General features: G+C 37.0%; 1 protein-coding gene across 1 annotated transcript in view; it reads left to right on the forward strand.

Moving 5' to 3' along the window:
• Positions 1–15,302: 15,302 nt before the first annotated feature.
• LOC117344919 (multiple epidermal growth factor-like domains protein 6) overlaps positions 15,303–16,756 on the forward strand; it is a 194,262-nt gene continuing 192,808 nt past the window's right edge. The window contains exon 1 of the mRNA XM_033907803.1: positions 15,303–16,052. Coding sequence (XP_033763694.1) covers positions 15,940–16,052 — 113 coding nt within the window. The 5' untranslated portion in view covers positions 15,303–15,939. The remainder of the gene's footprint in view (positions 16,053–16,756) is intronic.

The raw sequence follows: 16,756 nt of genomic DNA on the forward strand, positions 1-16,756 counted from the left end.
TAATACCACTTTGCATCTATTATTGCTTGAAATAACTTTTCTTCATTTTTTCAAATACAATAATGTAAAAAAAAAAAATAACTGAACCACTTACCTTTATCCCAGGTGGTATACGGTTAATCTGGTTCTGATCAGGATATTTCAGTTCCTTGGAATATTTTTTTCAGCGTCCGTATGTTGATGAAATGATTTTTCTATTCGTCCGTTAAATGATTGACAAAATCATTAGAATCCTTGTTTTGCATAGGCTTGCACTTCTAACAGGCCGTTGAACTGGAACTCTACATCTCTGGTTTGCATTTTCTCGCCAAACATAACACGCACACCCAAGTACTGATAATTAACGATGCGAAAACTTTTCAGATCATTCAGGTGATTGGCCGATTGTCCTCGCCTATTCTCCATATTCTTTTGCGATTGATCAGTGTTTGGACATCTTTGGTACATGTATTATCCACTTCCGTCAGACGTTTTTGTCATAATTTTCACATCTTTTGCAAACAAATTCTTCATTTCTGCTATACGACACGTAGCCTTGCATTATCTCTGTTAAATTCTGAGAGTTGTGTCGGTTAGTTTTTTTAGGCTTATCAAGTGACACAATTCTGGCATGCATTAAAAGTTTGCCTGTCTTTTCGTTTACATTTGAAGTCACATGTTTCTTTTTATGCTCTTCAAAAAGTGTTTGGTGAACTTACCGTACCATTACCGTACCATTTGCGTCCACACACCGTAGCACTTCCGTAGCATTTGCGTTTAAGACGAAAGTGCGAACTACACGGGTGTGTAACTTGCTTTTCCAGGGATTTGTCGTTCTGGCTGTCCTTCCATCCGTGATGCTTACATGTCAGGTTATCCTTTATCCGCTGAAGTCAGGTCAATATGTCTCATTTTATTTATTTCAAGATAGAAGTATGGACAAATCTTTAGACTAGACTTATCCATCGAACAGAACAGACCTAAAACGCACGGACCGCAATTGTTCAACATATGAATGATGAAAACTCAAAAAAGGCTGTCTTCCTTTGTCGTTTCAGTAAGCAACATGTATACCAAGACGAAAGAATAAATAATATCAGACCAAAATAGTTAGTTCGGAAAAACCCGATAACAAGCTAAGAGCTCGATCACAGCAAAGGAAGGACACCAATTTAAACATGATAGTTCAGGTCAAAAAAGTGAAATTATGGAGTTTATTAAACTATGGAACTATGGGTCTTTAGCACTTCCCCGTCCAGGATTTGATATTTTTCTCAGCCTATTTAGAGTTTACGGTCGCCTCCTGTGTATCGACACGTTATACATCACTGACGAGTTCTAGAAGGTCGGAACAGCTGTATGATGTCCCTAACATCACTGACAAGTCCTAAAAGGACGTAACAGATGTAGAAGGTCGAAACGGATGTATGATGTCCCTAATATCACCGACGAGTCCAAGAAGGTCGAAACAGTTGTATGATGTCTCTTACATCACTGACGACTTTTAGATTGTCAGAACAGTAGCATGATGTCCCTGAAGTATCAATGACGAATCCTAGAAGGTCGGAACAGCTGTATGATGTCCCTAACAACACTAACGAGTCATAGAAGGACCAAACAGCTGTATGTTGTCCCTAACAACACTGACGAGTCATAGAAGGACGAAACAGCTGTATAATGTCCCTAACATCACCGACGGGTCCTAGAAGGAAGAAACAGCTGTATGATGCAGTTTACTGGGCTCCTTACCTTAAATGTGTGATCAGACTAAGAGGCCATACTACAATTTACGATTAAGAAGACCAGTTTGTGGTATACGCCACCTGTCGGCAGACTAACAGATATGCGGGTCTTCATACATATTACGGAAGTCAGTACCATTAGCTTACCTGTGATGACGTCACCTGCCATTGTCATTCCTACACTCTTTGAAAAGAAAGAATACCCCATGTCACAACCATCCAATCAAGAAGAATCTCTCTTTGCGGTCATTAATGCATTGGTACATGTGTAAGTTTTCCAACTTTTCCAACATAACACACCATCTTGTAGAATTGTACTTTACGAAACCCTTATAATATAACCATTTAAATTGATTTTTAATCAATACTAATTAGCAATTAATCAGCTTCCTTCTTACATGGTATTAAGAGTGTAAGTAGCTTTATTGTTTATCGTTTACCTACAATGTACATGTGCTTTGTACTTCCAACTGCAAAGCCTTGTGTGTCCTGAAGCAACGTGAAAGGCCTCTTATCATAAATATCTTACATAAAATTATTTGCTCATCTGATCATAAACAGATTTCACCGTGTACATTTTTGGATTTTACAAAAAAAGAACACAATTTCCTTATTAGATAAAATACTTGAGTAAGATATTTTCTTAAATTGTTTTGGTCAGCATGCAACCGGCCTCTCGTATGTTGTTCAGGGATGTATCCACCAGCTACTACCACAAAACATGTCTAATTGACCGAGATAGCTATTGATTTTTCCGAAAGTCTCAGTAGACAACCAACAACCCCTGGACCCTAAACCCACTCCCCTTTCCCCCAAAATATACGTACAGACATTGTAGCGATATTTACGGTCGTAAAAATAGATTCTTTGATCTATCAGGGACATTCTCGTTTTACTACATCAGACCCGAACGAAACAGCTGTATGATGTCCCTAACATCACTGACGAGTCCTAGAAGGTCGGAACAGTTGTATGGTGTCCCTAACATCACTGACGAGTCCTAGAAGGTCGGAACAGCTGTATGGTGTCCCTAACATCACTGACGAGTACTAGAAGGTCGGAACAACTGTATGATGTTATTTACATCACTGACGAGTCCTAGAAGGTCCGAACAGCTGTATGATGTCCCTAACATCATTGACGAGTCCTAGAAGGACGAAACAGCTGTATGTTGTCCGTTAAGTATCACTGCCGAGTCTAAGAAGGTCGAAACAGTTTTATAATGTCCCCTCGGTATCACTGACGAATCCTACAAGATCGAAACAGATGTATCATGTCCCTAACATCGCTGAAGAGTCCTAGAATGTCGAAACAGCTGTATGATGTCCCTGACATCACTGACGAGTCCTAGAATGTCGAAACAGCTGTATGATGTCCCTGACATCAATGACGAGTCCTAGAATGTCGAAACAGCTGTATGATGTCCCTGACATCACTGACGAGTCCTAGAATGTCGAAACAGCTGTATGATGTCCCTGACATCACTGACGAGTCCTAGAATGTCGAAACAGATGTATGATGTCACTGACATCACTGACGAGTCCTAGAATGTCGAAACAGCTGTATGATGTCCCTGACATCACTGACGAGTCCTAGAATGTCGAAACAGATGTATGATGTCCCTGACATCACTGACGAGTCCTAGAATGTCGAAACAGCTGTATGATGTCCCTGACATCACTGACGAGTCCTAGAATGTCGAAACAGATGTATGATGTCCCTGACATCACTGACGAGTCCTAGAATGTCGAAACAGCTGTATGATGTCCCTGACATCAATGACGAGTCCTAGAATGTCGAAACAGCTGTATGATGTCCCTGACATCACTGACGAGTCCTAGAAGGACGAAACATCTGTATGATGTCCCTGACATCACTGACGAGTCCTAGAATGTCGAAACAGCTGTATGATGTCCCTGACATCAATGACGAGTCCTAGAATGTCGAAACAGCTGTATGATGTCCCTGACATCACTGACGAGTCCTAGAATGTCGAAACAGCTGTATGATGTCCCTGACATCAATGACGAGTCCTAGAATGTCGAAACAGCTGTATGATGTCCCTGACATCACTGACGAGTCCTAGAATGTCGAAACAGATGTATGATGTCCCTGACATCACTGACGAGTCCTAGAATGTCGAAACAGCTGTATGATGTCCCTGACATCAATGACGAGTCCTAGAATGTCGAAACAGCTGTATGATGTCCCTGACATCACTGACGAGTCCTAGAATGTCGAAACAGATGTATGATGTCCCTGACATCACTGACGAGTCCTAGAATGTCGAAACAGATGTATGATGTCCCTGACATCACTGACGAGTCCTAGAATGTCGAAACAGCTGTATGATGTCCCTGACATCACTGACGAGTCCTAGAATGTCGAAACAGATGTATGATGTCCCTGACATCACTGACGAGTCCTAGAATGTCGAAACAGCTGTATGCTGTCCCTGACATCACTGACGAGTCCAAGAAGGACGAAACAGCTGTATGATGTCCCTAACATCACTGACGAGTCCTAGAAGGACGAAACAGCTGTATGTTGTCCGTTAAGTATCACTGCCGAGTCTAAGAAGGTCGAAACAGTTTTATAATGTCCCCTCGGTATCACTGACGAATCCTACAAGATCGAAACAGATGTATGATGCAGTTTATCGGGTTCTTATATACCAAACCTTTTATGTGTTCTGAAATGTGCCGAATAACTTATTCTTTAGTACAATCAGACAAAGAGACAATACTACAAAGTACGATAAAGATAGTGCATCATAGTGCGTTCGGGTCTACATACATATTACGGAAGTCAGTATAATTAGCTTACCTGTGATGACGTCACCTGACATTGTCATTTGAGATTACAAAAAAAAAAAGGAAAAAAAGATTACATGGTCAAGACATTTTCTTAAATTGTTTTGGACAGCATGTAACCGGCCTCTCGTATGTTGTTCAGTGATGTAGCCACCAACTACTACCACAAGACATGTCTTATTGACCGGCCTGGCTGTTGATTTTTCCGCAAAACTCTGTACACAACCAACAACCCCCTAGACCCTCAACCCACTCCCCATTCCCAAAAATATACGTACAGACATTGGGGCGATGTCCACGATCGTTAAAGAGATTCTTTGTCCCACCAGGGACATTCTTGTTTCACTACATCGGACCCCTGTAACAAAGTCCGACATAATATCGAGCTGCATGAGACCCTTCTGATACAATACCATGCTGATCACCACTATAGGAACCACGGAACCAAATGATTTCCCATAGACGGCAATGTTAACGTTTACCACTGTCCTGCTTAAATGGTGTTTTTAACACTGGTCCACTAGCCATAATTTTGAAGAATGTCATCTCGTCAACCTCAAAATAGAATGATTAAAAATTTTACCAATTTGAGTTTTTTTTTATATGGGGCTACCATCTTGTATTGAATTCAGCAACAAAAAATCACCTAAATTTACAACAAATTACACACTTAATTAACTCCCCCTGACAAAAACAGGCTTAAAATTATCTTTTTATATATATATTACACCTATATGTATTGCCCAGCCCACACATAAAACTTTGGGACTTCTCTCACTTAAATATCCAATCAGTAGGCCCCGATGCAGTCACCTTCCTATTAAATCTTCACAATCTATTTTTAATTTGGTTCTGTGGTCCCTACAACATGAAAACCACAGATGCAATCCTCTTTCAGTTCCTTCTCAAATGACTTTAATGGATTTACACATATATTTTTTATAATTTACACAGACTAAATGAAAATCGGCAGATCCATTTTATCTTCATACAACCCCATTTAAAGATTCATTTAATTAAAATAATTCAAAGTCTTTTGAATCAGAAGTGATAAGGTGATTCACTGTTCACTTAAGGCGTTATGCTACCTTAAACCTGCGCTTCGCATTAAAGTTATCTCTCTTTAAAATGTTTTAAATTAGTATTCATCTAAAATAAAATCTGAAATATTTTAATGTGTGTATTAACTGGATGTTTTGACGAATTTTGATTCACCAAAATAACATAACACCGTATTTATGTTAAAGCTAGATGGTCGTTTCGTTCGGAAATTTTCGGGTGTTTTCATATCAAAATATAGTAACCGTTTCTTTGTTTCAATCGGAAGTTTTTGAATGTTTTCGTATAATTATAAAGCAAAGGTTTTGTCACACTGATTATTTTTTTATCGATTTCGTCGGACCTTGGATAGATTATAACGGGCTTCTCCGAGAAGAAAATGGTCTCAATAATGAAAGGCATATATTTCTCGTTTCAACAGTAGAAATTGTAAGATTTCAGGACACAATGCCCATCCAGGACCTCGTTCCATGGGCTATGCTTCGTGTAATGTAGACATGTCTTTCTGTAAAGAATATTGTATATTCCTTTCCAAATAAATTGTTCTATATTATACTGTACAGTGTCCTGATTGGTTAACTTTGACAACAGGAACATGAGAATTTGTTATATTCTAAATTAACCATAGGGACCTGAGCGCGTTATATTCTAAATTGACCACAGGGACATGATAATTCGTTACAAACACACACCTTTATAAACAGAAGGGTATAAGTTTACCAAATGTTGATCTAATCACATTAAACGTCAAATGGTGATAATACATGTATACCTATGGTGTCATCCTGTTTCTCCCAAAAATGAAAAATCTATATCCTGTTTCTCCCAAAAACTTATGTAAACAATATAGGTGTTGTTTTAACAGTTAGGTTAACTTCTACCTGTACAGGTAAATCAACGTTCCTGTTACCGGTACAGGTAAATTAAGGTGTCTATGTGTGAATGTATCAGTTGACAAATAAATAAAATAATATATTTATCCATATATTCACAGATGGTTTGAATTTAAAAATAAAACGTATAATTTAATAAGAAATAAATGGATAAAAATAAAAAGTTATGAATGTATACATGTGTATTTATGATAAATTCATAAAAGTGATTATAATTGACTTCTTTTAGATTTATCCATTTATTCATAGATGGCTTGAATTTAAAAATAAATGTGGAATTTAATAAGAAATAAATAAATAACAATTTATGTATATAATTTATAATAAATTTATAGAAGTGATTATAATTGACTTCTTCTAGATTAATCTATATAATTAAAGTTTAATATTGATATTTTAACATTTTTTATATAATTGACTTATTTTTATATGTATCCCCATATTATAAAATTTAAAGCAACTATACACCATCCACGCCATCATAGAACCAGATGTACCCACTTGTTTACGCACTCCTACCCGGGAAGACACAGTCCACCTACGCCAGACTTTTGGCGTTTAATATTCTTTTGGTCCCGGATATGACGCGACAGGTGGCGTTACTGGTCAAGATGAAGTATGTGATTGGTCAATGTAGCGGTAAATACAAAATGCAGACATGCAGTAAAAACCGAAACAAAGTTAAGATTGGATGCAAGCTGGATGTATCCTTTCAAATGACATATCAATAAAATTATATTCCTGATTCAAATGGAGTCTTTTTATCACCAAAAAATGATTCAAACTGATATAAGTTTGGTATCCGTGCTGAAACGCATTAGCTCGTTAATTTACTTCACCAGCAGTTTTACATTATAACCAACAGCATTCAAACTATGCCGTTTATCTTTTTTAAAGAAATTTTCTTGTTTGAAGATAATATAGTGCTTCTTAGTTATCCATTGTACAAGTATCATATCACCAGTAAAAAGTACATATATGTGTGTAATATAATAGCATTATTTTTAACTTTTTAAAGTTTAGAATATGTTTGAAATATATATTCACATATATATGAATATTGATTTTGTTAATGTTATAATATGTAATTTCACATCTCACAGTATAACATTAAATTGACGTTTTTGTAGTTCTATTACCTATCTACCTGTATTTACCTGGATTTTGCAATAAATGAATGAGAGAGATAGTTACTTTCTGTGTTTACTTAATAATTAGACCTCTGTGTAAACAAATCCTGTTTCTCCCAAAAAATTTTTTTTTGGGAGAAACAGGATTAAACCATACCTATTGGGCTTGATCCAACTACAGCTAAACTCTTACCGATTCTCATGTCCCTGTGAAATTGATATTATCATTTAAACGAAGTGTTCCATTATTAATATAAATATTACAAGATGCACATACCTTGCCCTGATTTATGGAGATAATATCATTTTAATATTTGATAACATAGACACTTAGCGGCGTTATGGTAACCCGGACTTGTGTTATAATGTATGCGCGCACATATTAAGGTTCACTCAGCCTTGTCGGAATATCTTCCACACTGCTTTCCGATCAGTAAATGTCATCTGTCGGAATTTCCGGTCCAACATTCCATTGCAGTGGAGATATGAATTCGACACCAGTAGTCGCATTAGAGTGTAGTCGGGCGAGCGTTCCAAATATTAGTTTTAAAATATGAATATTTGATATTGTCTTGTTTTTTTTTTATTATATTTTATGTCCCCATTTCATATCCATATGTCTGCCAATCTGGATATCATTTGCATCTACCATTACCTTATTTATCAGGTTTCCCCTTGAACAGTCATGTTTATTTGAGACAGCCTCCGTGTAGTAGCTGGTGAATACCTCACTGAACAATATACGGAATGTATGTCGTATGAGGGCCGCGGTGGCCGAGTGGTTAAGGTGTCCCGACACTTTATCACTAGCCCTCCACCTCTAGGTTGCGAGTTCGAAGCCTACGTGGGGCAGTTGCCAGGTACTGACCGTAGGCCGGTGGTTTTTCTCCAGATATTCAGGATTTCCTCCAACTCCAAAACCTGGCACGTCCTTAAATTACCCTGGCTGTTAATAGGACGTTAAACAAAATAAACCAAACCAAAACAATGCCGTAAGGTATCCGGAGCTGTTGAGAAGAAACGTCTTGTCAAAGACATGACAACAACAACACAGGAAAGTGTTTGATATATGCTTATATTAAAAATGTCCGGGGAAGAAAAGCCGTCATGGCTCGCTCGGTGAGGGCGACGACCACGAAATCCTCGGTGAAGATCCGAGGGGCGCGGTTCGACGCTCCCTACCCGTATCGGTTTGTGTTTCTCGGGAAGTTGAGAACCAGACCAGCCTGTCCTGTCTTGCTTGTGTCTGTGGGCAAGACACTTTACCCTAATTGCTATTTATGGTATGCGACTGGCATCACGTACATTTATGTTGTTCAGTGAGGTAGTCACCAACTACTACTAGGAAAGCCCGACTCAACATGACCCTGGCTGTTCACGAGGCGATCAACCTTGAAAAAATACAAGGCCTTGGAACGGATCAAAAACTCAAATCAATAACATTACACAATATAACTTTCTTGTCTTTTACTTTGAAAAATGTTATTTGGAATTTTAAATCAATGTGAATGATAAGAAGAGAAAGTAGACATCTTGAAGTATGTTTTATTTAATGCGGGGGATTATGTCGTCACGTGATAATGTTCACGTTGATGTTTTTCAATCGTGTTTTCTTCACTATACCTACCCCGAGTGTTACGATTGTCTCCCTTCCCTCGTAAAATCGTTACATTCACTGGACGATCAAGTCTCTGCATAGGAATACTAAAGCTTTACATAAAATTCGTGAAAATGTTATGATACTTGTGAAGGAAACCAATAACACAAATAAAAACACCAGTGATTTTCATAAAGTGTAACGTCACATCTCATTGTGGAAGCCGCTGGGAGTAGTGTTGATTTCCCAACCCACGATCAATTTATGTACATGTACTACACTGTATATGAACATAAATATGGCTCGTGGGTTCAGAAATAATGGTGTTAGTCTAAGGAGGGTGTCAGTATTTTGAGGGTGTCAGCGTGTTAGTTGAGGGAGGGTATCAGTATTTTGAGGGAGTTAGGGTGTTAGTTGAGGGAGGGTATCAGTATGTCGAGGATGTTACTTCGGGGAGGGTATCAGTATTTTCAGGGTGTTACTTCGGGGAGGGTATCAGTATTTTGAGGGTGTTAGGGTGTTAGTTGAGGGAGGGTATCAGTATTGTGAGGGTGTTAGGGTGTTAGTTGAGGGAGGGTATCAGTATTTTGAGGGTGTTAGGGCGTTAGTTGAGGGAGGGTATCAGTATTTTGAGGGTGTTAGGCTGTTAGTTGAGGGAGGGTATCAGTATTTTGAGGATGTTACGATGTTAATTGAGGGAGGGTGTCAGTATTTTGAGGATGTAACGATGTTAATTGAGGGAGGGTATCAGTATTTTGAGAGTGTTAGGATGTTAGTTGAGGGAGGGTATCAGTATTTTGAGAGTGTTAGGATGTTAGTTGAGGGAGGGTATCAGTATTTTGAGGGTGTTACTTCGGGGAGGGCATCAGTATTTTGAGGGTGTTACTTCGGGGAGGGTATCAGTATTTTGTTGGAGGGTTCAGTATTTGAGGGTGTTAGGGTGTTAGTTGAGGGAGGGTATCAGTATTTTGAGGGTGTTAGTTTTGGGAGGGTATCAGTATTTTGAGGATGTTATAGGGCGTTAGTTGAGGGAGGGTATCAGTATTTTGAGGGTGTTAGTCTTGTGAGGGTTTCAGTCAGTATTGAGGGTGTTGGTTTGGGGAGGGTATCAGTATTTTGAGGGTGTTTGTTGCGAGATGATGTCACCTTTTTGCGGGTGTTGGCAGAATGCCAGTATTTAAAGGGTGGAACTTATAGTTTGGGGTGGGTATCAGTATTTTAAAAATGTTAGTTTGGGGAGAAATTGCTGGATGTCAGTGGTTTGAGGGTATTTTATTGTGAAGATTTAACCTGTAGATGTTTTACTCCAGATAGGTTCCATGTTAAAAATAAAAAGCCATTTCTAGGTGATAAAGATCACACCTGAAGGTCATAAGGTCATACAGAGTTGTAATCCCCTCCAAGTGATGACTTTGATTCTGCCACGGCTTAAAGCTACTAGGATAATGTTATGACATTTATCAATGTATTTAGGGTAATTCTGGATTAGAATGGCCTTTACCATGTTTGATGTTTAAATATGTTTGTACCAACACACACGCATCTTCTGTTGTGTGATTAAGATTTAAGGGATCACACACACACACACCATCCAGTGTTCAGCCCCCTCCCCCACCCCCAAAACGTCTGAAAATAGGCTATGACAGTGTAATAAATTGTCCCAGTAGTAAATTGTATATACTTGTATAAGGTAAGATTCTTAACAAACTCATCGCTTTTTGTTATTTTTTTCTACAAAATAAATTAATTGAAAATTTTGCTGTAAATTGATCTAGCCCATTACTCTTTATCTGAAGCTGAATCGTATCCCTTTAATTTAAAATCCGAAATGTAAGCGTAATTCTAGCACTTTTTGTTAAATTTGTTGAAAAATATGTTAGCATGATTATGTATATAAGATATATATAGGTAAATTAAAACATATCCATTACCTGGACATCAAAATCTGTTTAATTTATATCAGAGAGCATGTCGAGCTAATATCTTTTATGTTCATTATTCAATAACGTTATTTAACCCGTTGAACGTCTAGGCGATAAATATGAAAAAACATTAAATAAAATACACGCACCTGTATCAAATATTACTAACATTAAAATATTTTAATCATCGAGTTTCAAATTACATTTAGATCAAAACGCCACAGATGTTAGCCCGACCTTTAATACATTCTAAGTATCCAACACATAAAATTCTCCTCACTTCCTAATCAATTCGTACTGAAACATCGTCTTGTCTAATTTAACAAAAAATATTATTTTCGTGTATTTTGACATTTTAGATATTATGTATATTCAGCCATGCGTAGCCGATAATTTTCTGGTTCATATCTTGTCTAGTTTATTGCAGAAGTTCGTTTGATTCTGCTCAATCAACCGAGACCGACTGATATTTCTGTGACTTGAGAAACATAGGTTTTATCTCAGCACTCGCCGCCTTTAATAGTCCTTGTAGTGCAGACATCTTAAAGGAACACATTCCCTTCTAGATGCATTGTTAACTCTTTTAAAGATGCGCGTTCCTAATAAATGTGCATGTGTACATGGACAAAATTCTTTTAAAAGGGTTTTGTATTGTCTATTTGTTTGTGTTCTTTATTGTAAGAACATCTAAACAAATCAAATCAAATTGAAAGGATCAATTAGGCGCATCGGTTTACAGACTAAGATATATAAAGTTATGCATTTTTATTGAAGAAGAGCAAAATTTTCAGAAATTGAAATCCATCAACATTGAAAGTAATACTGATTTTATATCAGACTTCGTTAACATATGTGCATCACATAAGCCCCTCGTCCTCGTCCTCGTCCTCGTCCTCCTCGTCGTCCTTCTCCTCGTCCTCGTCCTCGTCCTCCTCCTCCTCCTCCTCCTCCTCCTCCTCCTCCTCGTCGTCGTCGTCGTCGTCGTCCTCCTCCTCCTCCTCCTCCTCCTCCTCCTCCTCCTCCTCCTCCTCCTCCTCCTTCTCCTCCTCCTCCTCCTCATCATCATCATCATCTATACGATGTTAAGAGGTGACTTATGTGGACCCCTGCAGTTATACGCACGTGTCCTCTTCCTCTAGGAACATGAAAACTGCTAACACAATCGGAATCTCTTATACCTCTTCTATCTAAAAACAGCTTTTTCATGAAACCGTTTCTTAAATCGTCATTGGTAATACAGCCTGCATCTCCCCGGCTAATTGTGTGTTGAACGTTCGCCCAAGAGGGGAAGATGAGGAAAGGTTTTAATTGTATCCCTTGACTAAGGCAAATTCACCAGGTGAAGTATCACGATATTATAGTTTAAGGCATTTCAGTATGATAACACTATAAATCGGTAAATGTGTGGCCATTTCTCCCATCCATATCATGTTAAACAAGAGTTTAGTAAGAATTCACCAGTTCTATTTTACAATTTTTTTTTTACCAAATATAGCTCCTGCTCCAGTTTCGTCGTTCAATGTTGCAGATCTCTATTTTACTCTCTCCTTCGCATTCAAATTGATGTGTAATACAAAGCCTCGGCGTGACTATGATCAACAAAGCACCAAAATGACGTCATATTTACGCGATTGTTCTCAGTCGAAATCCTTGCTAGGTTTGATTCACATGCAACGCATTGCCAAACATTTTTTTAACGCTGATGAAAGTGACGTAATAACCACGTCATGTGATCTGGGCTGCATTTATACGGTGATAATTACCATCGGGTTTAACATAGAAGTAATGGGAGACTGTCACACAGAATGTAAATATTATGTAATTAGTTTATATGATTGGTTTATTTTACTTATGCAAATGATGTAAAATGTGATATAGAATCACGAAGATTTTGGTAACAAATTACCTTTTATCGGAGGATGTTGTGTTTTATCACATTCTAATCTAGCACAGCCGTTAAATGCGGGCTGAATTAGCTCAGCACACAACTACACCAAGCTGCTTTCTCTTTTCTATTTATCTTAATTTAGATGAAAAATTAGCGTTTGTGTCCCTTTAATCGTAATTTACTCGTTTTTATACATCCAGTCTTAAACAATTCCATTTTGAAAAATGTTTCTAGGTTCCTTGTTCGAGATTTAATCTTAAAAATATGCAGAGATTTGATAATAGATTTTCCATCGCCAGTTCGCTATTATATACAGTTACATGCTTACAGGAAATGACTGGATATGTATAAAAATGGATTCCCTCACGCGATACAGATTTCGTGTAAAATATAAATAATCGAACTGAGGAATTTTCAGAACTAAAACACAGCTCTCGGATGTATAAGTTAAAGGCAAAGAGAAGGAATTTGACGAGGCGTTTTCTTATCAATATTTCAAATAAGAGTACCCTTGACAAACTTTCACCTATATTTTTTGGGGGGGTGAATCGACACCTCCCCTATTTTAATGAGATATACATCGACATCTACGTGTACAGGAATGTTCTACAGCGCCTGGTCTCGACATCACACATGTGCCTGGTTAACAGCTTAGCAAACGTGTGGCTTAAGATACTGAATTTAATCTAATGGTCAAATTCAACATCAATTTAGTATTTCATACCAACCAACATATACCTCTAGATCTTGTTATATATTCAATGTGATTGTGTTTATAGACACATTTCCAGTCCAAATGCTGGATCGATATCCAAATGACGTCATCAATGTCAGGGTGGATACCGCCTTAATCAATTTCAAATCGAATCACATAAAACATGGAAATAAGATTGACACTCCTTTATCTTGTATAAATTTCTAATAGGATGTATTTCTATTATTCTATCATTTTTATCATTTTATTGTTCTATTATCCTATTGTTCTATTATTTTATTGTTCTATTATTATATTGTTCTTTTATTAAATTGATATTCTATTATTCTATTGTTCTATCATTATATTGTTCTATTTTTCTATTGTTGTTCTATTATTCTATTATTATATTGTTATATCATTCTATTGTTCTATTATTCCATTGCTCTATCATCCTATTGTTCCATCATTCTATTGTTCTATCTTTCTATTGTTCTATTATTATTCTACTTTATCATTATAGTGTTCTATTATTCTATTTTTTTATTATTCTATTATTCTCCAATACAGATATCAGATAGTTTAAATATTTTATCATATATATGAGTATATTTTTTAGCTCAGTTTGTTATTTTGTCACGATATTTGAACTCATTTTTAGTTCGTGGTTAAACCACGTCATATTTCTATAATTCGCAGTCACTCAAGTGTAAATAATCTCCTTGTTTAAGGATCATTTCCGAACGTGTGGGCCGTTGATATCATAAAAGTTCAAATTTAACCAGAAAACGTAAACTCCACTTGTGAATAAGCATATGCGTTTCTAGATATACCTAAGTATGTATCATTATGTAAATCATTCCTGTTAACGTGTATTTAAGAAGATGAGTAATCCATTTTCGGAAGTACACGCTCGACAAAACACTCAAATGTCTAGATTTTATTTACTCCGATACGGCTGATGTCATCTGTACGATACTGAGAAAGCTTACATCGATTCTTAATTTCGCGTTTAATTGTGAATTACAATTAATTGATATATACGTTTGCGTATGGGAAATATTTAAATTTCATTTCTTTATAGTGTATTGTAAAGTTATTCGTTTTCAAATTAACCCCAAAATCAATATATACATGTACATATTTATTGAAATGATTTCTGATACAATCAGAGGGAGCCGAAGGATTAAAATACACTACGCATGTCTTGTACATTTGTAATAAATCCTTTATTCAAAAACATAATGACCAGGAGGTCATTCAATTGAGAAAGAAATCATTAACGCTAATTCTGCTTTTCATGTGCCGCTCTTTTATAATTTCAACATAAATTGGAATTATGTACAGCTATATTTTTCTTTTAAAAAATCCATGAGATCATGTAAGGGTATTGAGCATGTAGCTGGCATTGTATAGGGTCCGCTAATATGGGTGGCTGTGGTATGGTACGGTTGGCTTCACTTGGTTGAATTCGTATAGGGCCGATACGAAAAGACACGCGCGCTCCCCCCTCCCCCGTCAGGCGCTAGAGACGACCTGCGTGTATGCACCTCGCTTAAACAGTAGTCTCCTATGCGTTCAGGACTACAGGCAGTGTCGCTCGAATCAGTGTGTACACTAAAGTAAAGTGGTCGTGTATATATATGTAACTTGTGTGCATTGAGGAGCCAACATTTTACTGAATGGAAACTGAATAGTTTAAATAACTAACACACCTGCCTTGGGATCCAGGTGAGAGAGAAGCTTGTTAACATGTGGGGTATTTTCGCAATACAGAACGTTTACCTGCGTTGACTCTCACAGGTGTAAAAGTGATACGGTATACCTGTCGGGTGGATCCTTTCGTCATAATTTTTGTCCTTTATTAAAAGAAAAAATTCGGTTGAGGAATACCTGTTTATAGCCTGGATATTTATTTACCTCTGTACCGCAGCCGGAATGACATAATTAGTAATTATGTAAGAAAGGGGAATTATATTGTGTGAAGGAGTGTTCGTCTCTATCTTATATTTAGCTTCAGTGTCCCTCTGGAATCACACAGCAGCTATGATTTAAAATCAGTGTTTTCTAAACAGCGGAGCCGCTTTCTGTGAATCCCGGAATCTGTCATTTCGTCAGTGTGTTGTGTATATTAACACAGGAATTCTCACAGAGGAGGAAAAAAGGAAAATTTCGAATAGAGAAATATTAATTTTCTCTTCAAATTTTAAATTCCTTTCCACATGAAGGATTACCCGATCATGAATATGGATTACAATTGGATCTTAAGAAGAATTTTAATATTATTGTTATTTAAAATTTCCTTGCACTTTTGTGCGGATTTAAGGGCAGGAATGTAAGTATACAGACTTTTATTTACATTTGATCATATTATTAGTGTATATATTTACCTGTGTAGGTAGGTATATAAATACATAAGTCTCTTATCTTGTCTTTTGCATGTATGTGTGTATACATCATTGTAAGCCAATCTCTGTGTTTACATGCTTTAGGTAGCATTTCGCTCTGCCGTGTAACATTTCACAGGTGCCGATTTCAAAAGTTGTAATATATTCGCCACCGCATGGCATGTTGATAGCTAATTACAATGCACGTGCTTTCACACTACACTTGATTAATTCGAAGCAACACGATGAATTTTTTAACCAGCATCTACGTTAAATGGAATGTTAAAGATTTTTAAAATTTTATTTTAATACGAGTAAAAGATACCTCGGGATTGTCATTCTAACGGCATAAATCATATACCTGTTTTTAAATACAGGTGTATCTACCTGTAATTAGCACGATACACACCTGGATGAGGGTCAAACGAAGATACACTCCCCTAACACTCGCATACTTCGAGATTTTGTATCGTGACTAGCAAAACGTAAACAGACGAAACCATATCAGCTGTAGCATGATTCAAATGTGTATTTAAACTTAAAACTTTACCGACAGATTTTTTTTGTAGTTATATAACGTGTATGTAAAATGCATTATACATATGCATAGCTGCATAATATACAGTACTGGCAATGACGAAGTATTTTGTGT

The sequence above is a fragment of the Pecten maximus genome, chromosome 16 (genome assembly GCF_902652985.1).
Source record: "Pecten maximus chromosome 16, xPecMax1.1, whole genome shotgun sequence".
NCBI classification, from domain to species: domain Eukaryota; kingdom Metazoa; phylum Mollusca; class Bivalvia; order Pectinida; family Pectinidae; genus Pecten; species Pecten maximus.